Genomic DNA, 15,734 nt, shown 5'->3' with positions numbered 1-15,734 from the left:
GTGTGGAGATTACTTAAAAATAAAGAAATAAATTTACAAAATGAATAAGTAAAAATACAGGAGTGAAACAGAGTGAGTATGGCAAGATGTCATATTTTTGCTGAGGAAATTTTTGTTTGGTTACTTCACACATGAAATATTTATTGTATTTGAGTAATAGAACCTTTAGAATTGAAGTTTACTCTTCTATCTTAATCATTAATTATTTTAAAATTGAAGAAGGAATTAAGCAAATAAAACATTAAATTAGCAGTTGCCTAGATTGTACCTACTGCAGATATTTCTGTATTATTAAAATTCATGTATTAGTTACTGGACAACAATTTACATATAATTTTATTACAACAGACTATAACACAGAGCCCAAGTACGAACTGTTGGGTAAATATAAAAACTACTGAATAAATAGTTGTGTTGTTTTCGTCCTGCAGGGACTTGGAGGAATTTGGTGGGTGTTCACAAGATTGTGAAACCAGCAACTCGTTCATAATTGTTCTAAATTCCATTAAAAAATCTGAAGTTGAGATCTCCATACCAACGTGAAATAACATTGGCTGGTGGAAACTAACCAAGAAAAGTCCTAAGGCAAAACAAGAGATGATTAAAGCAATGGCTGAATTTATTTTTAAATATGTAATGCCTTCAACACCACATGCACAGCTAATGGAAACTCTGAAGAATGCAAGTGCATCCAGAACGCCTGGTTGAAACAGTCTGATTCAGATGACACGGGACTGAGAGCGGACAAGGAATTATTCTCGAGAAGTACTGGCAATGAGGAAGAGAAGGGAAATTTTAGCAAAAGTCAACATCAATCAGATTTAAGAAAACAATGATGAAAAAGATGGAAACTATAGACCCTACTAAGAACAAGACCAAGACTTTGGTCTTTAGGGGGGAGGGATGTTGAAAAGATCTCATCCTCACCAGCTACTGTCCCGTTGTTCCTATTTACAGCAAACCTCCTCAAAAAAGTCATCTACTCATCGTCTCCACTCCTACTTGAGTTGTCTGTCAACATCACCGATGATTTCCACGTTACTAAATTCAATGGCCCATTCTTACTCCTCAGCTTATAAGATCAGTAGCATCTGAGGCAGCTGATTACACGTAGTCTAGCTAGCTCCTCTTTCTCCATCTCCTTTCCTGGATCATCCTTGCTTTCCTGACCTCTAAATGTTGGAGTCTGAAAGCCCACTGCTCAGACCGCTGCTGCTCTCCATGGCTCACTCCTAACTGGTCTCACCCAGTCTCGCAGTTTTAAATACTAGTGTCTCTAAACGTCCCATCTCTGGCTTGACCCTCTTTCCTGCCTGGTGTATCCATTTGGCTGTCTGTCTGATAAGTCATCTCAAAGTCAACACAACCAAACCAGCATTTATTTCTGATCTTTCTCCCCAAACTTTCTCCCTTAACATTCTTCCCCTTCTCCATAAAAGACAGCTCCCTTTTTTAAGCTGCTCAGGCCCAAAGTCTGGGAGTCCGTTTTGTTTCCCTTTCCCCTCCGCACTGAGAGCCCAATCCAATCAGTCAGCCCACACTCCTAGCTCTAATTTCAGACATGTCCAATCATGTTATCCCCCTTCACCACTCCTAGCCGCCATCACCTCTCACCAGAGTTACTTCAACAGCCTTCCAACCACACGTGGCTTCTTTCCCTACCCACCTTCTACGTCCATGCAATCATCTTTAATGTGTAATTCAGTTCCTGTCACTCACCGGCACAAACCTTCTAGTGGCTCCTGTCTCCCTCAGAACAAAATCCAGATCCTTCCCCAAGACCACAGAGCCCTGTGTGATCTGCTTCCCTCACCCATCCACAACCTCTCTGATCTCTCCCCCAACCAGCCCTCTGTTCATCTGCTACTGCCACCCAGAAGCCGTCTGCCCTCCTCGGATTTCAGTGCCTCTGCCCTAGCATTTCCCTCTGCTGGACACACCCTCCTCTGGGAGATCTTGGTGACTAGCTTCCTCACTTCTTTCAGGTCTCTGCTAGAATATCATCTCCTCAGAGGACTTCTGAAAACCAAAATGGGTTTCAATTTTTCACCACTCTGTTGCTCCCCCCACCCCCCTCCCTGCACAGCAATGATCACAGCACAATATGTTTATTGTCCAAATTCCCCTACTATTAAATATCCTCTACAGGAACAGGAATTCACTGTTTTGCGATTGCTTAACCCCAGTATCTAGAAAAAGGCAAGCACATAGTACGCACCCAATAAACATTAAAGCCAGCAAGACAGTGAGTTGGAACAATGGTCACACAGCATTTTGAGGTGATTCAATGTGACCACTTAAGGCAGCCAATGCCAAACAAGCCTTCTGTACCTCAGAGTGTGGAAGGTACCTTTGGGAAGCGTGAAGTGTTTAGCTATATTCATACACCTACTCATCCTGTAGGATTTTTGGAAATATATTGTTCTAACAGGCTTTATAAGACACTGACAACATCCATCCAGAAAGATTATTATGAAAGAGCCCATCTTGAAAGGACAACGCTCATTACTGGTTTCTGAGGACTACACAGGGTGAAGGCTTGCCCCTGAGGCAAGGCAGTATGGAATATTCTCCCAAAAGCACATATTTGCTTACCTCAGACTAAAAGTACAATCCTGGGCTAAAGCTTTTTACAGACCACGTGCCAGTTGATACACAGCAACTAAAAACTCAGAAGTCAAACAGGATATATTAATTGTAATATTTTATAAATATTTTAAAGTAAGCAGATTTAAAGTTTATTAACTCTCATTAAACAAAAGTTGTTTGAAATCTGTTGAGAAGGAAGGCATCATTTTCCTGTCTTTTTAGTACTTAGAAATGTTTAGAGAGAAGCATGATATTTAAATCTCTGGGATGTGTAAAATTGTATTCAACAGCATTTTTAGACAGGGCATTAAGAATACTTAAAGTGTTTGTCTACTGCATTAATTTTAATTATACTCCACTGGACTCACAATGCTTTGAAATGCTTTACAAAATGCCCCCAAGATCTTTTATTAATCATAATACAAGCACCATCAAACTCAAATGCTGTTTTTTTCCTAACTCTGGGTAGCAGCAGCTTGCCTGCGAGTGCCCTCTTCTGTCTCAAAAGTATACCGCAAGTTTCATCTCAGAATCCACAGCAATTCTGGGTAGTGTAACATAGGCTTTTCAGGAAAATGTCAACACACACAACCGTATTATTTAAATATGCTGTCCTCCCCGCTGAGGTTTGTCAGGCTGTTCTGGAGCAGGTAGGAGGGGAAGACGAGGGGAAAGTTGCAATCCCAGATGTTAATGGTGATTTGCTTTTCATCCCCAGGAAAGTCTCTGAGAAATGAACTTTAATCTTCCAAAAGATGGAGCAACTAACTAGTCTAATCTGTTTTCCTTTTCCTTACAGACATGATCTTAAAGGCAGAATACTACCTGTGGCTTTTATGTAAGGTACTCTTTTTAACTCAACTATTTGCTTTCTGATTAGCAATCCTGTCTTGCTTTAAAAATTAATAATATACAGCCAAATTCATATTTAGATGCCAGTTCTAAGCAGGAAAGTGTTAATACAATTATAACCAGAAAAATCTTTTGTTTCTTGTAAACTGGGAAAATACGCAGGGAATGAGGTTGAGCCCCATGAAATTGCCATCAAGAATGGTTAAATATTGGCCACTTATAATGGTTTCATCAAATATACCCAGCCCCTGTGCTTTGGAAGCCTGGGTAAGAAAGAGTACTCAGAGGGTCTGAGAGAGACACAGCACGACCTAGTAGACTCAGGGTGTGTCTACACACACAACAGGCAAGGTAGTCTAGGTGGAGTTGAGACAAAGGGATGGAGAATTGATTGATGGGAATTTGAGGAATTTGGTTACAAATATAATCAGTTTACGCCATTTGATTCTTTAGTTGTTCCTGCAGAACTAGAGCCAAACCCTGTTCATTCCAGTAATGGCTAACACAGCGCTCAATGATCTGGACACCATAAAGTTTATTTCCTGATGCAGTTTGGAGATTTAACTTCTCTAGCTAGATAAAAATTGAATTTCAACACAAGGCAGCTTTCTTACAAAAAGGGCAGGTAGAGAAATTGTTAAGTTGGTTTTAGCTGATACATCTTCCCAACTTCTATGGCCTACCACCCTCACCCGCCCCAACACATAACTTATCTGAAACATATTCTGTACAATCTCATAAAAAACACTTTCTAAACTGAAAAAAATTGCATTAAATAAACATGATTTCTATAATACTAGTTGCCAACGTTTCAAAATTCCTTAGGATTCTCCTGTGGACAAAGTGCATACGGTTGTCAGGAAAAACTGGCGAAGACTTTTGACAGCAGGTACCCTATTAGCTCATTTATTCAGGTTATCAACACCTTTCGTTTTCTTTGAGTTATTTTCCAACTCTGTAAATTTTAGAGAACGGATATTAATGCACATGGTCTTTGTCCATACAAATGCAAATAAATTGTGTGGGGGTAGGGCAAATTGATTATTGATTATTGCCTTATGGATAGATCCATTCTGCATCTATTTGTAAATTGATTTCAGAATCCTTACTGCTTCTAAGCATCGCTGCTCTTTGAATCGTCCTCGAAACCAGCTATAACATCTTACCAGTTCCCTCATTAGCTAATGAGTTAACTAAAACCTTGGACACATACTCATATTATTTCTTTACGAGGTAACAACTAGACCCTCTTTTAAAAATCATCCTTTAACATCACAGATTGTAGTTGATGGTGCTGTTTTTCCAGGATGTGCCAAGATGTCACGTTCACTGAACTCCTTCATAATGAAGCAGTATACATTTGCCTGACAGAGACTCAATTATTTAAGATCCTTGAAATGGAATTCATGCCTTAAAAAGAAAAATTAAAAAAAAAAAAAAATAGCCCCAGACCTTGCTAAAAAGATATAAGTCCACCGCACAGCAAGAAGCATTTGAAATACATCTTTAATTTTAAAAAATCAATATGCAATCTACAAAATACTTTGTTACATGATTATTAAGGCTCAATCTGTTCTCTATTTGTATTGCTATGACATAAAAATCATATTTTGAGTAAGACATAATAATGCTGAGTTATTATTGAGGAAGGCCTTCTAACTGAATTTGTAAGAAAAAGGGCTATATCATAAGTACAGCTCCAGAATGAAGGAAACTAAAACCCTTAAACTGTCTAATGTATAAATCAGGTCAAAAATTCCAACCTTTATTTATGTGCTGGGAAGTAATTATTTTTATACATTTTTAATGGATCAACTATTTTTCTTCCCATAGAAAAAGGAAATGTACTTAAATTCAGACCTATACAATTGATCAGGTAACCATCAAGCCATGAATTCATTTACGTGGTTAATATGATCCTTTGACTAGTAAGGCAACCAGATGAGAAAAATGAGGGCAGAGCAACTCGTTTCAGACTGGTCAACTCCTTGGAACTCCACCAGTGTGTCCATCAAACAACTGATCCCCAAACAGTCCAACTCATAAAGAGTGGATCCAAAGTACTTAAATTAAAATGTTAAAAAGGAGTAGCTCCTCCTTCACTCACATCCTTCCTCCCTTCCCAATCTTAAAAGCAGGGGTTTTGTGATTGTTCTGACGAAGGCAATTTCACTTCTTAATTTGTAAGTCTAAATGAATTTTACCAGATTTTTCACTTAGAGCACCATGGTCACATTTGACCTTCTGCCATTTCTGAGGTCAGAAGAATTGTATTAAAAAGTCTCTCCTTCCTTCACAGAATGTTAATTTAATGCTAAGTAATGAATATTTAAGGATCCTAATAGATGTGCAAATTAACAATTATGCTGTAGCACCCCGCTGTTCATGCTATCAACCTTTGCATTGCTGCAGAAACTCAATTTGGTCTTCAGTCAGCCTTTTGTTACTAATATTTTCAACACGGAATCTTGAGATGCTCCTGAAGTTTGGATGGCTGCTGGGTAAATGACCCCAGCAGTGGGGTACCCATCAATACTGGGCAACCTGTGGAACATGAGGGGTGATTCAATGAACCCTTTGCTGAAATTATTTGGAGGTGTAAATATTCATTAAGTTCATCTGAATCAGACCTTGAGTTCTTTATGGGCAGGATGCCATAGAACAGATTTAAAAGGAAAGGCAGTAGTTAACCCAGCTGACTTCCTTAGGATCATGGAGCAGCATCCGGTCTAGCCGCCTCCATATTTGTTCTGAGCTGACTGAAGTCACTCCAGAATGTGCCACACCAGCTGATGGGGAAAGACAGTGGATTTTTTTTTTTTTAAATGACACACACACAGATTCAGGATCCTACGCATCCACAGTGAGTCTGAAACATGTGACATTACGACCAATGCATCAAGTGAAGTTAAGAAGAACAAGAAAATTTTAACAGCCAACCTTTGCATCTTTTGTCTTTAAGGTATAATAATGAAGAGCAATAAAATCCACTGATTGATACAGACCATCGTAAGTGTTTGTTTTAATCTGTTCCTGAACAGATTAAAATGAATGTAAATACAACATTAAATAAAACATGTGACATCGAGTCTGTGCACCAACAAATAAATGCTGTTTGGAAGAACATTATTATATCATCAGCTTTGACTCAAAACAAATCTGGTAAATAGAGAAACATGCCTCCTAATCATATTTAAGATTTAATACAAATTGAAGGTGTAATAATACCCCAAGGATTACTTTGTTTTTCCAGACTAAAAAATATGTAGACTATAAAATTCATAAATCTAAGCCTTACCTTTCACTGTAAATACTGTAAGAAAATTATAAACAGAATTATAACTGCTAATGCCATTGGCTTTTTATTAGAAACCCGAAGCAAAAAAAAGAAAAAGAAACCCCAAGCATTTACCTGACTTTGAAGAATAGAAACGTCACCTCTTAAAAATCCAGGTAAAATAATCTAGTGTCTCATTTTCTTTACCTTTTAAAGAGAAATACTCTAAAGTAAGCAGAATTAGCATACAGAGCAGAATAGCAGAACCAGCATAAAATAATCATAACGTGATTTAGAATTCTACTCAAGAGAGGCTTTGTGTTAATTACAAATAATACTTTTATCAAAAATACATTCTTAGAGTCTGTACTTTTGGGAGACAATATTCATGAGCTTTAAAAATTCATCTCTAATATACATAAATATTTTAACTAGTGTCCAATACCATTCTATTCTGAAAGGAATCTCTCCAAGCAAAAGGCAATATGTCTTACTGACTTGTACTAAAATATGTATATCCCCAGAAATAACTTCTTTGCAACAACACACCAGAATACAAATATATTTTGAAAATGCTAACACCATGGGGGAAAGACAGGTACCAAATACAGTCGATGATTACTGATCAATGTAGTACGGGCACAGGAAGATAAATTACTCAAAATCACAGTACTTCCACATCACCACTTTAACCTGTGGTTTTGGCATCACCCCACACCTAGCCACATTCCAGAGACAAGCAAGAGGAAAGATGGAGTATTTCCACTACGTCTCCTTTGACGGCCTCACCCTCCAGTAGAGGGGCTAACAGAGCAAGAAGAGATGGGGACTGGAAGATGATAAATATGGCCCCCAGGTGACCCAGAGTGCAAAACACTTAGCCACTGAGTAATTAAAAATCCAAAACCCTTTCGCCAAGCTGGCTGTCTGGTAACACATTAAAACTTAGAGTTTTAATGGGAAGCAAAAACATCATACAAATGATAGATATTTTAGATGAAACCCCTAGAACACAAACATTATCAAAAGCATAAAATATTGTTCGGTTTCAGGTCTTCACTTCTCGAAACATGGCCACTGGACCTGTCCCAGGCCCACTATTCTAAAATCACTCCCAGTACACAGAAGCAGATCTGCATGTGGTTTCTGTGAATGACATATTTGAAAAGCAGGTCGTCATTTCCTCTTGCTACTCCTACTGAGTTACGCAGTCACCAGCTCTGTCTGGGTCTTCTCCATCGATTTTAATCCTCTTCTTTTCTATTTCAACCTGTATGCAAAAGCAAAACATGGCGGCAGTAACCAACACAATACTAACCCTGCTGGCTTCTACTTCGCGCCTGACACGGGAACTGAAGCCACCGCCTCCTCTGGACACAGACGGTGCTCCCACTGTCTCATGCTAGCTCGTAGGGAGCCAGCCTTCTCTCTTCTTGGGCAAAAAAGCCCCCCAAACCCTTCCCTCCAGGGAAGAGGACTGAAACTCTCCTCCCCTTCAAAGTCAGACAGAGGGTTTAGAAAATAGACACAGAATACACATATTGATAAGACCTTTAGAATCCTGGCCAGACATGCAATCAATTATACCCCCAAGTATCACATCTGTAGCCTTTGGCCCACTTGAGATTTATAACCCACCCCAAATCGTCTCATTAATATGAACTACTTTACAAGCTAGTAAACCAGCTAGACAGAACCATCTACCTGCCCCTCATCTTCTTCATCGCATCTCAAATGTTACCTCATCACAGAGGCCCCCCTGGACCACATGACATAAGGACGCTCTCCACCATTCTCTCTCTTAGTCCCCTATTTTATTCTCTTCTTAGAATCTGTCCCTCTTGGAAACTCTTTATCTGTTTACAAATAATGTTTTGTTTCCCTGCTAGGAGATGTGTGTTGCGAGGACAGGGACTTGTCTCTTGCTCATGTTTGTGTCTCTAACATCCAGAGTGGTACCTGGCACTTTGAAATTGCTCAATAAATCCTTATGAAATGGAAGGTAACATTTTGAAACTGTCACCAAGTGACAAGCGTTAGTAAATGCTGTTAAAGCAGCAGACTTTGTTCTGTAGTTTTGGGCTGTCCTCTAAAACAATAGGAAACTGGAACAGCCCATGCATAGGAAAAGAGGTATAAATGAATTCTCCATTGTACTTGACCCATATTTCAGTCACACATAATACTTATGTATCTAGGGTGACCAGTCAGGGTCTCCAAGAAGCAGACTCTGAGATGGAGACTGGTGTGTAGAAAGCATACTGGGGAGTGCTGTCAGGGTTGGCACCTGTGGGGGAAGGAAGGGAATGGAAGGAAGCAGACAGAAGTTGGGCTGCAATGCAATCACCATAAAGGCTTCAGCCAATCCCCCAGGGTGAGCTGGAGCTAGGAGGAGTGTGGAATTACCCCAAGCTGAGGCAAGAGGGTCTTGATACACCTGTATCCACAGAAAGAGTGTGTGACCTGAGGCAAGGCAGTTTTCTTCAGCAGGGCAATTTCCAGCTGCTGGAAGAGTTAAGTCCTAGGTCCCAAAGGGGCTCCATACAAGGGCACTCACCCATCAATAATTTTATCAATAGTTAAAAAAAAAAAAAATCACCAGACCCAAACACATAGGCATATAAACAGATGGTCCAAAATAAAAAAAGAAAAAGAAAACCCTGACTTATATTACTGTATTATAAAACCACCAGTTGGTGTTAATGATGTCATACATAATCACACCACTTCAAGATAGTGTGGGAAATCTGTGGCAGAGGTTATCTCTGTATCTACTAACTTCAAAGATGAGAAGGAAAAGCAAGGTTAGAAATAGGTGCAAGTGTATGTCACTCTTTAACTTATCTGGCATAAAAATGCAAAAGAGCCAATGGTGAACATTTAAAACTGTTGTAATAGAGTAACTCAGCATTTCCCAAAGGGTGCACCACAGAGGACTATTCTGGAAGACACTGATGGGTGTTCTACATATACATGCCCATAAGGACAAGATTCTATAATCAATGAGTTGGGAGAAATTAAGTCTAACAAGTTTCTTTATTGCAGAACTTTTCAGTTTTTATTTAGCATTAACTTAGTGTACGGCATTCCCCAACTTATTTTTTTCTTGGATCATTATATGTATTCCAAAGAACACACCTTGAGAAATGCTATTCTAACATAATTCTATTACACAGATGCTTTTGAAATGTGAATTTGCTTTTAATGCCCTATTCTTTGAGAACAGAATTAAGTAGCACCATGTACTGAGGCTCCTGATTTCTAGAACTGAGAGAAATTTGGCTCACTGGTTACCAACAAGTTTCCATGACTGGGCTCTTTTCTAGGTCAAATAAACACACAAACATATACACATACATAATCATTGACAAGGGCAAAACAGACATCTCAAGCCAATCAGGTCATAGCTCCAGAAGCCTCAATTTGAACCAAAGTACGAGGATATACCTGAATGTTGTAGCAAGCTCGCTGATGAACATGCTTCTGTGGCTGGACATCACTCTCCACCCCCAGAGACCTGACCTCTGTCCTCGAGGCACAGGTGTCCAGCATTCCAAATTGAACAGTCGCAAATGGATACCAATCAGAGGGAATTTCTTGGTCTGATCCAAGTTCTAGTTTGTATGACAAGCAATGGGGATGATCAGGACCTTGAAGAAAAAAATCAAATGGTCAAAGTACGTCAATGGCCATTGAACATTTCTCTTAAACATAAGAAGCACTTGTCCCTCTCTTTAATATACAATTCCATTAGCACTACGGCAGTGTAAGTTTTGTTTAGATAACATACTACCAAAACTCACCAACTAGTGAGTTTTTGCACCAACTAGTGGAAATCTATCTGCATTTTTAAAGTACCAGCTTTAAAATAAGTACAAGTTCGTTACTATATATACATTAACTCCTAAAGTGTTTTTAATTAAGAGTATGTTAAGTTTCTTTAATTAAATGACTAATACTGGTATTAAGCATCATTAATTGGCTATAATGTACACAGGATATGTTGGCAAAAAAAAAAACCTTTTCCCTTAAGTAAATTAAAAAGCTCTTACAATAAGTCTTACCTTATTAATTTCCTTACCACTCTGTTTCTTAAGAGGTAATGCAAAGGTAAACTTCAGCCCAAACTGGGTCACATTATTAAAAATTCTAATTTTTTTAAGTGAAACTAATTCAAGTTTTATTATATTTTAGAAACTACTCTAGGCCAAGAACTCTTTCTTCAGTAGAACAGATGATTTTTTACTGCTATAATTCTTGCTCACCACCCCTCAAAAGCTTTGCCTAGAACAAATGCACACTGAGAGATGGGCGTATTGCTTCCAGTGTTTTAATCTAATATTTGCTTCCACTTAATTCAATTTGCCAGGCTTTGAGCATCTACTCTATGCTAGGGTGGGCTTGGTGCCAGACCCAGGGATACTGGAGATACCCAAAGATTTTAAGTAGGGTCTTGTAACCTGTGTGTGCACACGTGCCTATGTTACAATGGAGTAAAAAATGTTTCCAATGCAATCACTGTTGTAAGTCTACAAAGTTCCCTGATTCTCTTGTGTTGTCCACAGCATCTACATATCTAATGCAGCTATCTTTATTTAAATAAATGTATGAGATGACAACTATTTGAAAAGCCAGATTAAATTACTTTACCACTGCCACACCTTGAGAAAGAATATTTCCATCAGAACAGCTTGAGGCACAAAAAGCAAGAGTTTAAAGGATTTCACTTAATTCTTAAAAGATAAATTGCCTTTCACTCCTTACAACCTGTTCCTTGTAGAGAGACTAATAGAATTCTAAGGCTGTAAAAAGCCTTGAGAAGTCATCAATCAATTAACCAACAGATGCTTATTAGACATCTCCACCACTTACAGGGAGGGCAGGATGGCCATGGCCTCTGAGGTGCTCTAAGCTACCCAGATCACTGCAGGCAAGTGATAACTTTATTCATACAGACACACACACACACACACACAGGGCTGGGGGGGGCGGATTCCAAAATCTATTACCCTTTCTTAGTCTTCTGTCTGCAGCAAGGAGGCAGTAAATTTATTTAAACTAAACTCAGGCCCTCTTACTTACATCCTTTATGGCACAATGGCTAAGAACATAGACACAGGACCCACATGGCCCAGAGACCAATCCCAACTCTGCTCCATAATGGCTGTGTGATCCTAGGCAAGCTCCTTGATGTCTCTGAGCCTCTGTTTCCTCATCTGAAAATGGGAGTGATGATATTGGTGATGCTAACATGAACCTTACAGGATCGTCGTGAGGCCCGATCAAACCAGCTGGCCCACAGAGAGCACTAGACCACGGTATGCTAGACTATATAGGACAACTGGGCAAAGTGCTATTCGATTATAAATCCACTATTATTATTTAATTACTACAATTTTGATGATGAACTGTGAAATCTACACTTTCAGAGCTGAAAATGGTATCGGAGACGTTCTAAGTTGATATTCCCATTTTAAAGGAAAGAATTCTTTTGGAACTTTTGCAACCTAATTTACTCAAGGTAAAGAGGTAGCAATATTCCAGAATATTGTTAGAAACAAATTGTTGTTAGAAACAATATTGTTAGAAACAAAACTTTTTCTATCTGCTTCTCTAAAAGATTGGTAAAAACCTTCAAGTTTCTTGCCTATTTTTCCTGGCTTTTAGAAACTCGAAGTACTCTACAATGTCTAAACACATACTCCCCTTTAGATTTTTACTTCCTTGCAAAGAGGTCTTGAGTCTGTCCCAAGCACAATGCCTGGCACGTGCAAGGCTCAATGGATATTTGTCAATCACGTTATTCAATCTCAGTGCCTTCCAGCAGGGGGCACTCTTGGGCTTTGGAAATTGCCACTCTCACAACTTTCTTGGGACTGCGAAAGCAAGTCACAAATTCTTTGGTGGAGTTGACATCTAGTCCCTCTTGAACCAAAATATTTCACATCTCAAAGTGAATTGTTGAGAGTTGGAGGGAATGAATGGAAGGAGGATGACACAAGTGGGGAGAGAGGCACCAATGCACTGATGACAGCAATGGGGAAAAGCAAGCTTTATCTAAAAATTGTTAACATGGGTAGGTAGGTAGAGATATATTTATTAATTGGCCCTACACAACTCCCACTCCCCTTTCTAATTCTAGGCTGTGTCTGCACCTCCTGTGGCTTACCAGTGTTCTCATCTGTTCTCCTCCTTACTCCAGCCCTGGAGAAAGTTTCCTCTATTTCTCTGTTGTCATTCACACTTTAGTGTGAATTTGCTATCTGAGCTACCTGACCAAGGCCAACCTTTGCTGTAAAATAAAAAACTTGCCCATGCTGTTAAGGGAATATTAAGCATTGGCATGCTGGTAAAAGAGACATATAAGGGGCCAACAGCCCTTCCCACTTCCTTCACAATCACATGGAAGTGGAAAAAAAAAAAAAAAGTGAATCCTGATCTCAAAAATCCACAGGAGGGGGGTGCATGGGTGGCTCAGTCAGCTAAGCAACCAACTCTGGAGCTCAGGTGTTGTTGTCAGGTCATGAGTTAAAAAAAAAAAAAAAATCCACAGGAGGAAAGGCGTAACTTTTTTAAAAAATGATGTGCATAGTAGAGTATTTCATATATTCTCTTTCAGTTTCTATTTTTTAAATATTTTTTTCTAACGGTACTGGTTTTTCAGAAACTTGCATGAAACGGGTAATTTTTTTTAAAGATTTTATTCATTTATTTATTTGTTTGTTCATTTATTTAGAGGGTGGGGTGTAGAAGGAGAGGGAAAAAGAGAATCTCCAGCAGATTCCACACTGAGGGCAAAGCCCCACTCCACGCTCAATATCAAGACCCTGAGACCATGACCTGAGCCAAAACCAAGAGTTGCACACTGAGCTGACTGACCCAACCTGGCGCCCCAAGAAAAGGTAATGTCTTCAAGACTTTAAAAAAAAAAAAAAAAAAATCCTGTTCTTTACACACCCAATCGATTGAAGAACCGTATAGAAAAACAGATATATTCAAAGAAACGGCTCCGCCACACGTGGTCTGTGGGCCGCAAGCACTGGCAACATCTGAGCAGCATAGGAAGCCGTTTGGGGGCCTCACCTGCTGAATCAGTCTACATTTTTAAAGGCGGTTCAAGTGCACTCCCAAGAGTGCACTCCCAAGAAGCACTGTCTTAGGATAAAGATGTCCTCTCTGCCCTGACCTTACTCTTTCTACATTCTCCCCCAGGGGCAAACTGCTAGGCACCCTCTCCCTCTTTGCATTACTCTCCCCACCCACAATGGGGAAACCACAAGACACGCCACAGGAACCCAGGTGCCCTAGCCCAGCCCCTCCCTGGCCCCCAGACTCCACCTGACACAGCCCTCTGCCTTCTGCCTCGACCTTTTGGCCCATAGATCTGCTCCAAACAAAGCAACTTGGATCCCAAAGGCATTATTCCATGCAGTATCACCGTATAATTGACTGGACTGCTTGTAAAACATTGTTCTGTGCAGGCCTGGTCCTATGACTGTCTTCCAGAAGAATTCCTGAAGGCCAGCCTCTCTGGAATATCCACTCTTGTAATTGTTCTTGGTGAGCTCAGCTGCTAGTAAATACGGGTGGGAGGCAGTAAGAGCTCTAGGAGACACAGGATACACAGAGCGGGGAGGAATGACCTGTGCCTAGGGTACCATAACAGGTTTCACAGCACAGCTCCCAGGCCAGCAGTTCTCAACCCAGGCTGCGTGGGAGGGCCTCTTACAAGCACCAATACACAGGCCTCACCCCACAGAGTCTAAATGGTCAGGATGGGCCCTAAACATTGGGATGTTTTTAAAGTTCTAAGGATTCTAAGGACTCCAACGTGCTGCCTAAGCAGGGAAACAGATTTCAAAACCAGTAGTGAGAGGATCCCAAGCTATCTCAGCTCATGACACTATGGCCCACCAAGTCAGCAAAGCCAGAGCCCCTCACCTCCTTGCATCCCTCCCGTCCCCTGTGCCCACAGATAATCTGTTCTTGTCTGGAGGGCACCTCCTCTGAGTTTCCTCACCATCCTTCACTCCCTTCTTAGTGCTCCCACTGCCACTAGTCTTGCTTCTCTGTCAAGCTTCCCCATGTCTGCACTCCTGAATCTTTCCGCAATGTATGCCTAACTTCCGAAAACAAGGGATAATTCTGTCACAGTGGTGCCTGAAAACACTCCAGAAGCCTGGTGAACTCCATACCCCAAAGCATGGCTCACATGGTCCTTCATGAGCTGGTTTATTTCCCTTCCACTCCCTCAGTCCCAACACTTAACTAGGATCCTCTGACCCACAGGCCTATTTCTGCTGTTTCTACACCCGGTAGAATCCTACCTATTCTTCCACACCAAGCTGAACCATCCCCTCTTCCACAAAGACTTCCAAATGCCCCCCACGGTTTATCCCTCCTTTCTCTGGAATCCCCGCTCTGTGTGTTTGTTCCTGCCTATAACGCAGCACACTACCACAGCACATTCACGTGCCTGCTGTCAGATCTGCCTCCCCTGCTGGGATGCTAGGTTCCTGAAGGGTGGGGAGCAGGTGTGCATCTGTGTCTCCCATGCACCAAGCCCAGAGCCTGTACCTACACGAAATTCAGTGCTGTTTGTGGACCAGCTGTGAACTATTTAGGAGGAATGGAACCTTATTCATCTTTAGCCCCAGCCCCTGATGTGGTACTTGGTTATAGTAAATGCTCAATAAATGTTTGACTGAATGAGTGACTGCATCAACTCAGATCCCCAAATCTGCCCCCCATAACCCAGTGTTCTACTAGAAATAACTGAACTAAAACAGGGAGCAGCCTTAATTTCAAAATTTCCTTTTTTGCTTTATTATAGACACCCACGACTAAGTTACTATCCTAAAATAAATGTGGTGCCAGGACTGTCTTTTTAAAGTTCTGGACTTCTAGGGCTCAAGTCGGTTAAGCATCAGCCTTCAGCTCAGGTGATGATCCCAGAGTCCTGGGATTGAGCCCCGCATCGGGCTCCCTGCTCAGTGGGGATGCTGCTTCCCCCTCT

The 15,734-nt window shown here is 40.5% G+C and overlaps 1 protein-coding gene across 1 annotated transcript in view; it reads right to left on the bottom strand.

Annotated features, from left to right (window-relative positions):
• Positions 1–6,821: 6,821 nt before the first annotated feature.
• LOC111148082 (stonin-1) overlaps positions 6,822–15,734 on the bottom strand; it is a 43,674-nt gene continuing 34,761 nt past the window's right edge. The window contains exons 3-4 of the mRNA XM_022504475.1: positions 10,166–10,368; positions 6,822–7,988 (exon numbers count right to left, since the gene is read on the bottom strand). Of these exons, the coding sequence (XP_022360183.1) occupies positions 7,914–7,988; positions 10,166–10,368 (278 nt within the window). The 3' untranslated portion in view covers positions 6,822–7,913. The remainder of the gene's footprint in view (positions 7,989–10,165; positions 10,369–15,734) is intronic.

This window comes from Enhydra lutris, unplaced genomic scaffold, assembly GCF_002288905.1.
Source record: "Enhydra lutris kenyoni isolate GAN:26980312 unplaced genomic scaffold, ASM228890v2 scaffoldscaffold18, whole genome shotgun sequence".
NCBI lineage: Eukaryota > Metazoa > Chordata > Mammalia > Carnivora > Mustelidae > Enhydra > Enhydra lutris.
This window is presented reverse-complemented; position numbering and strand designations above follow the sequence as displayed.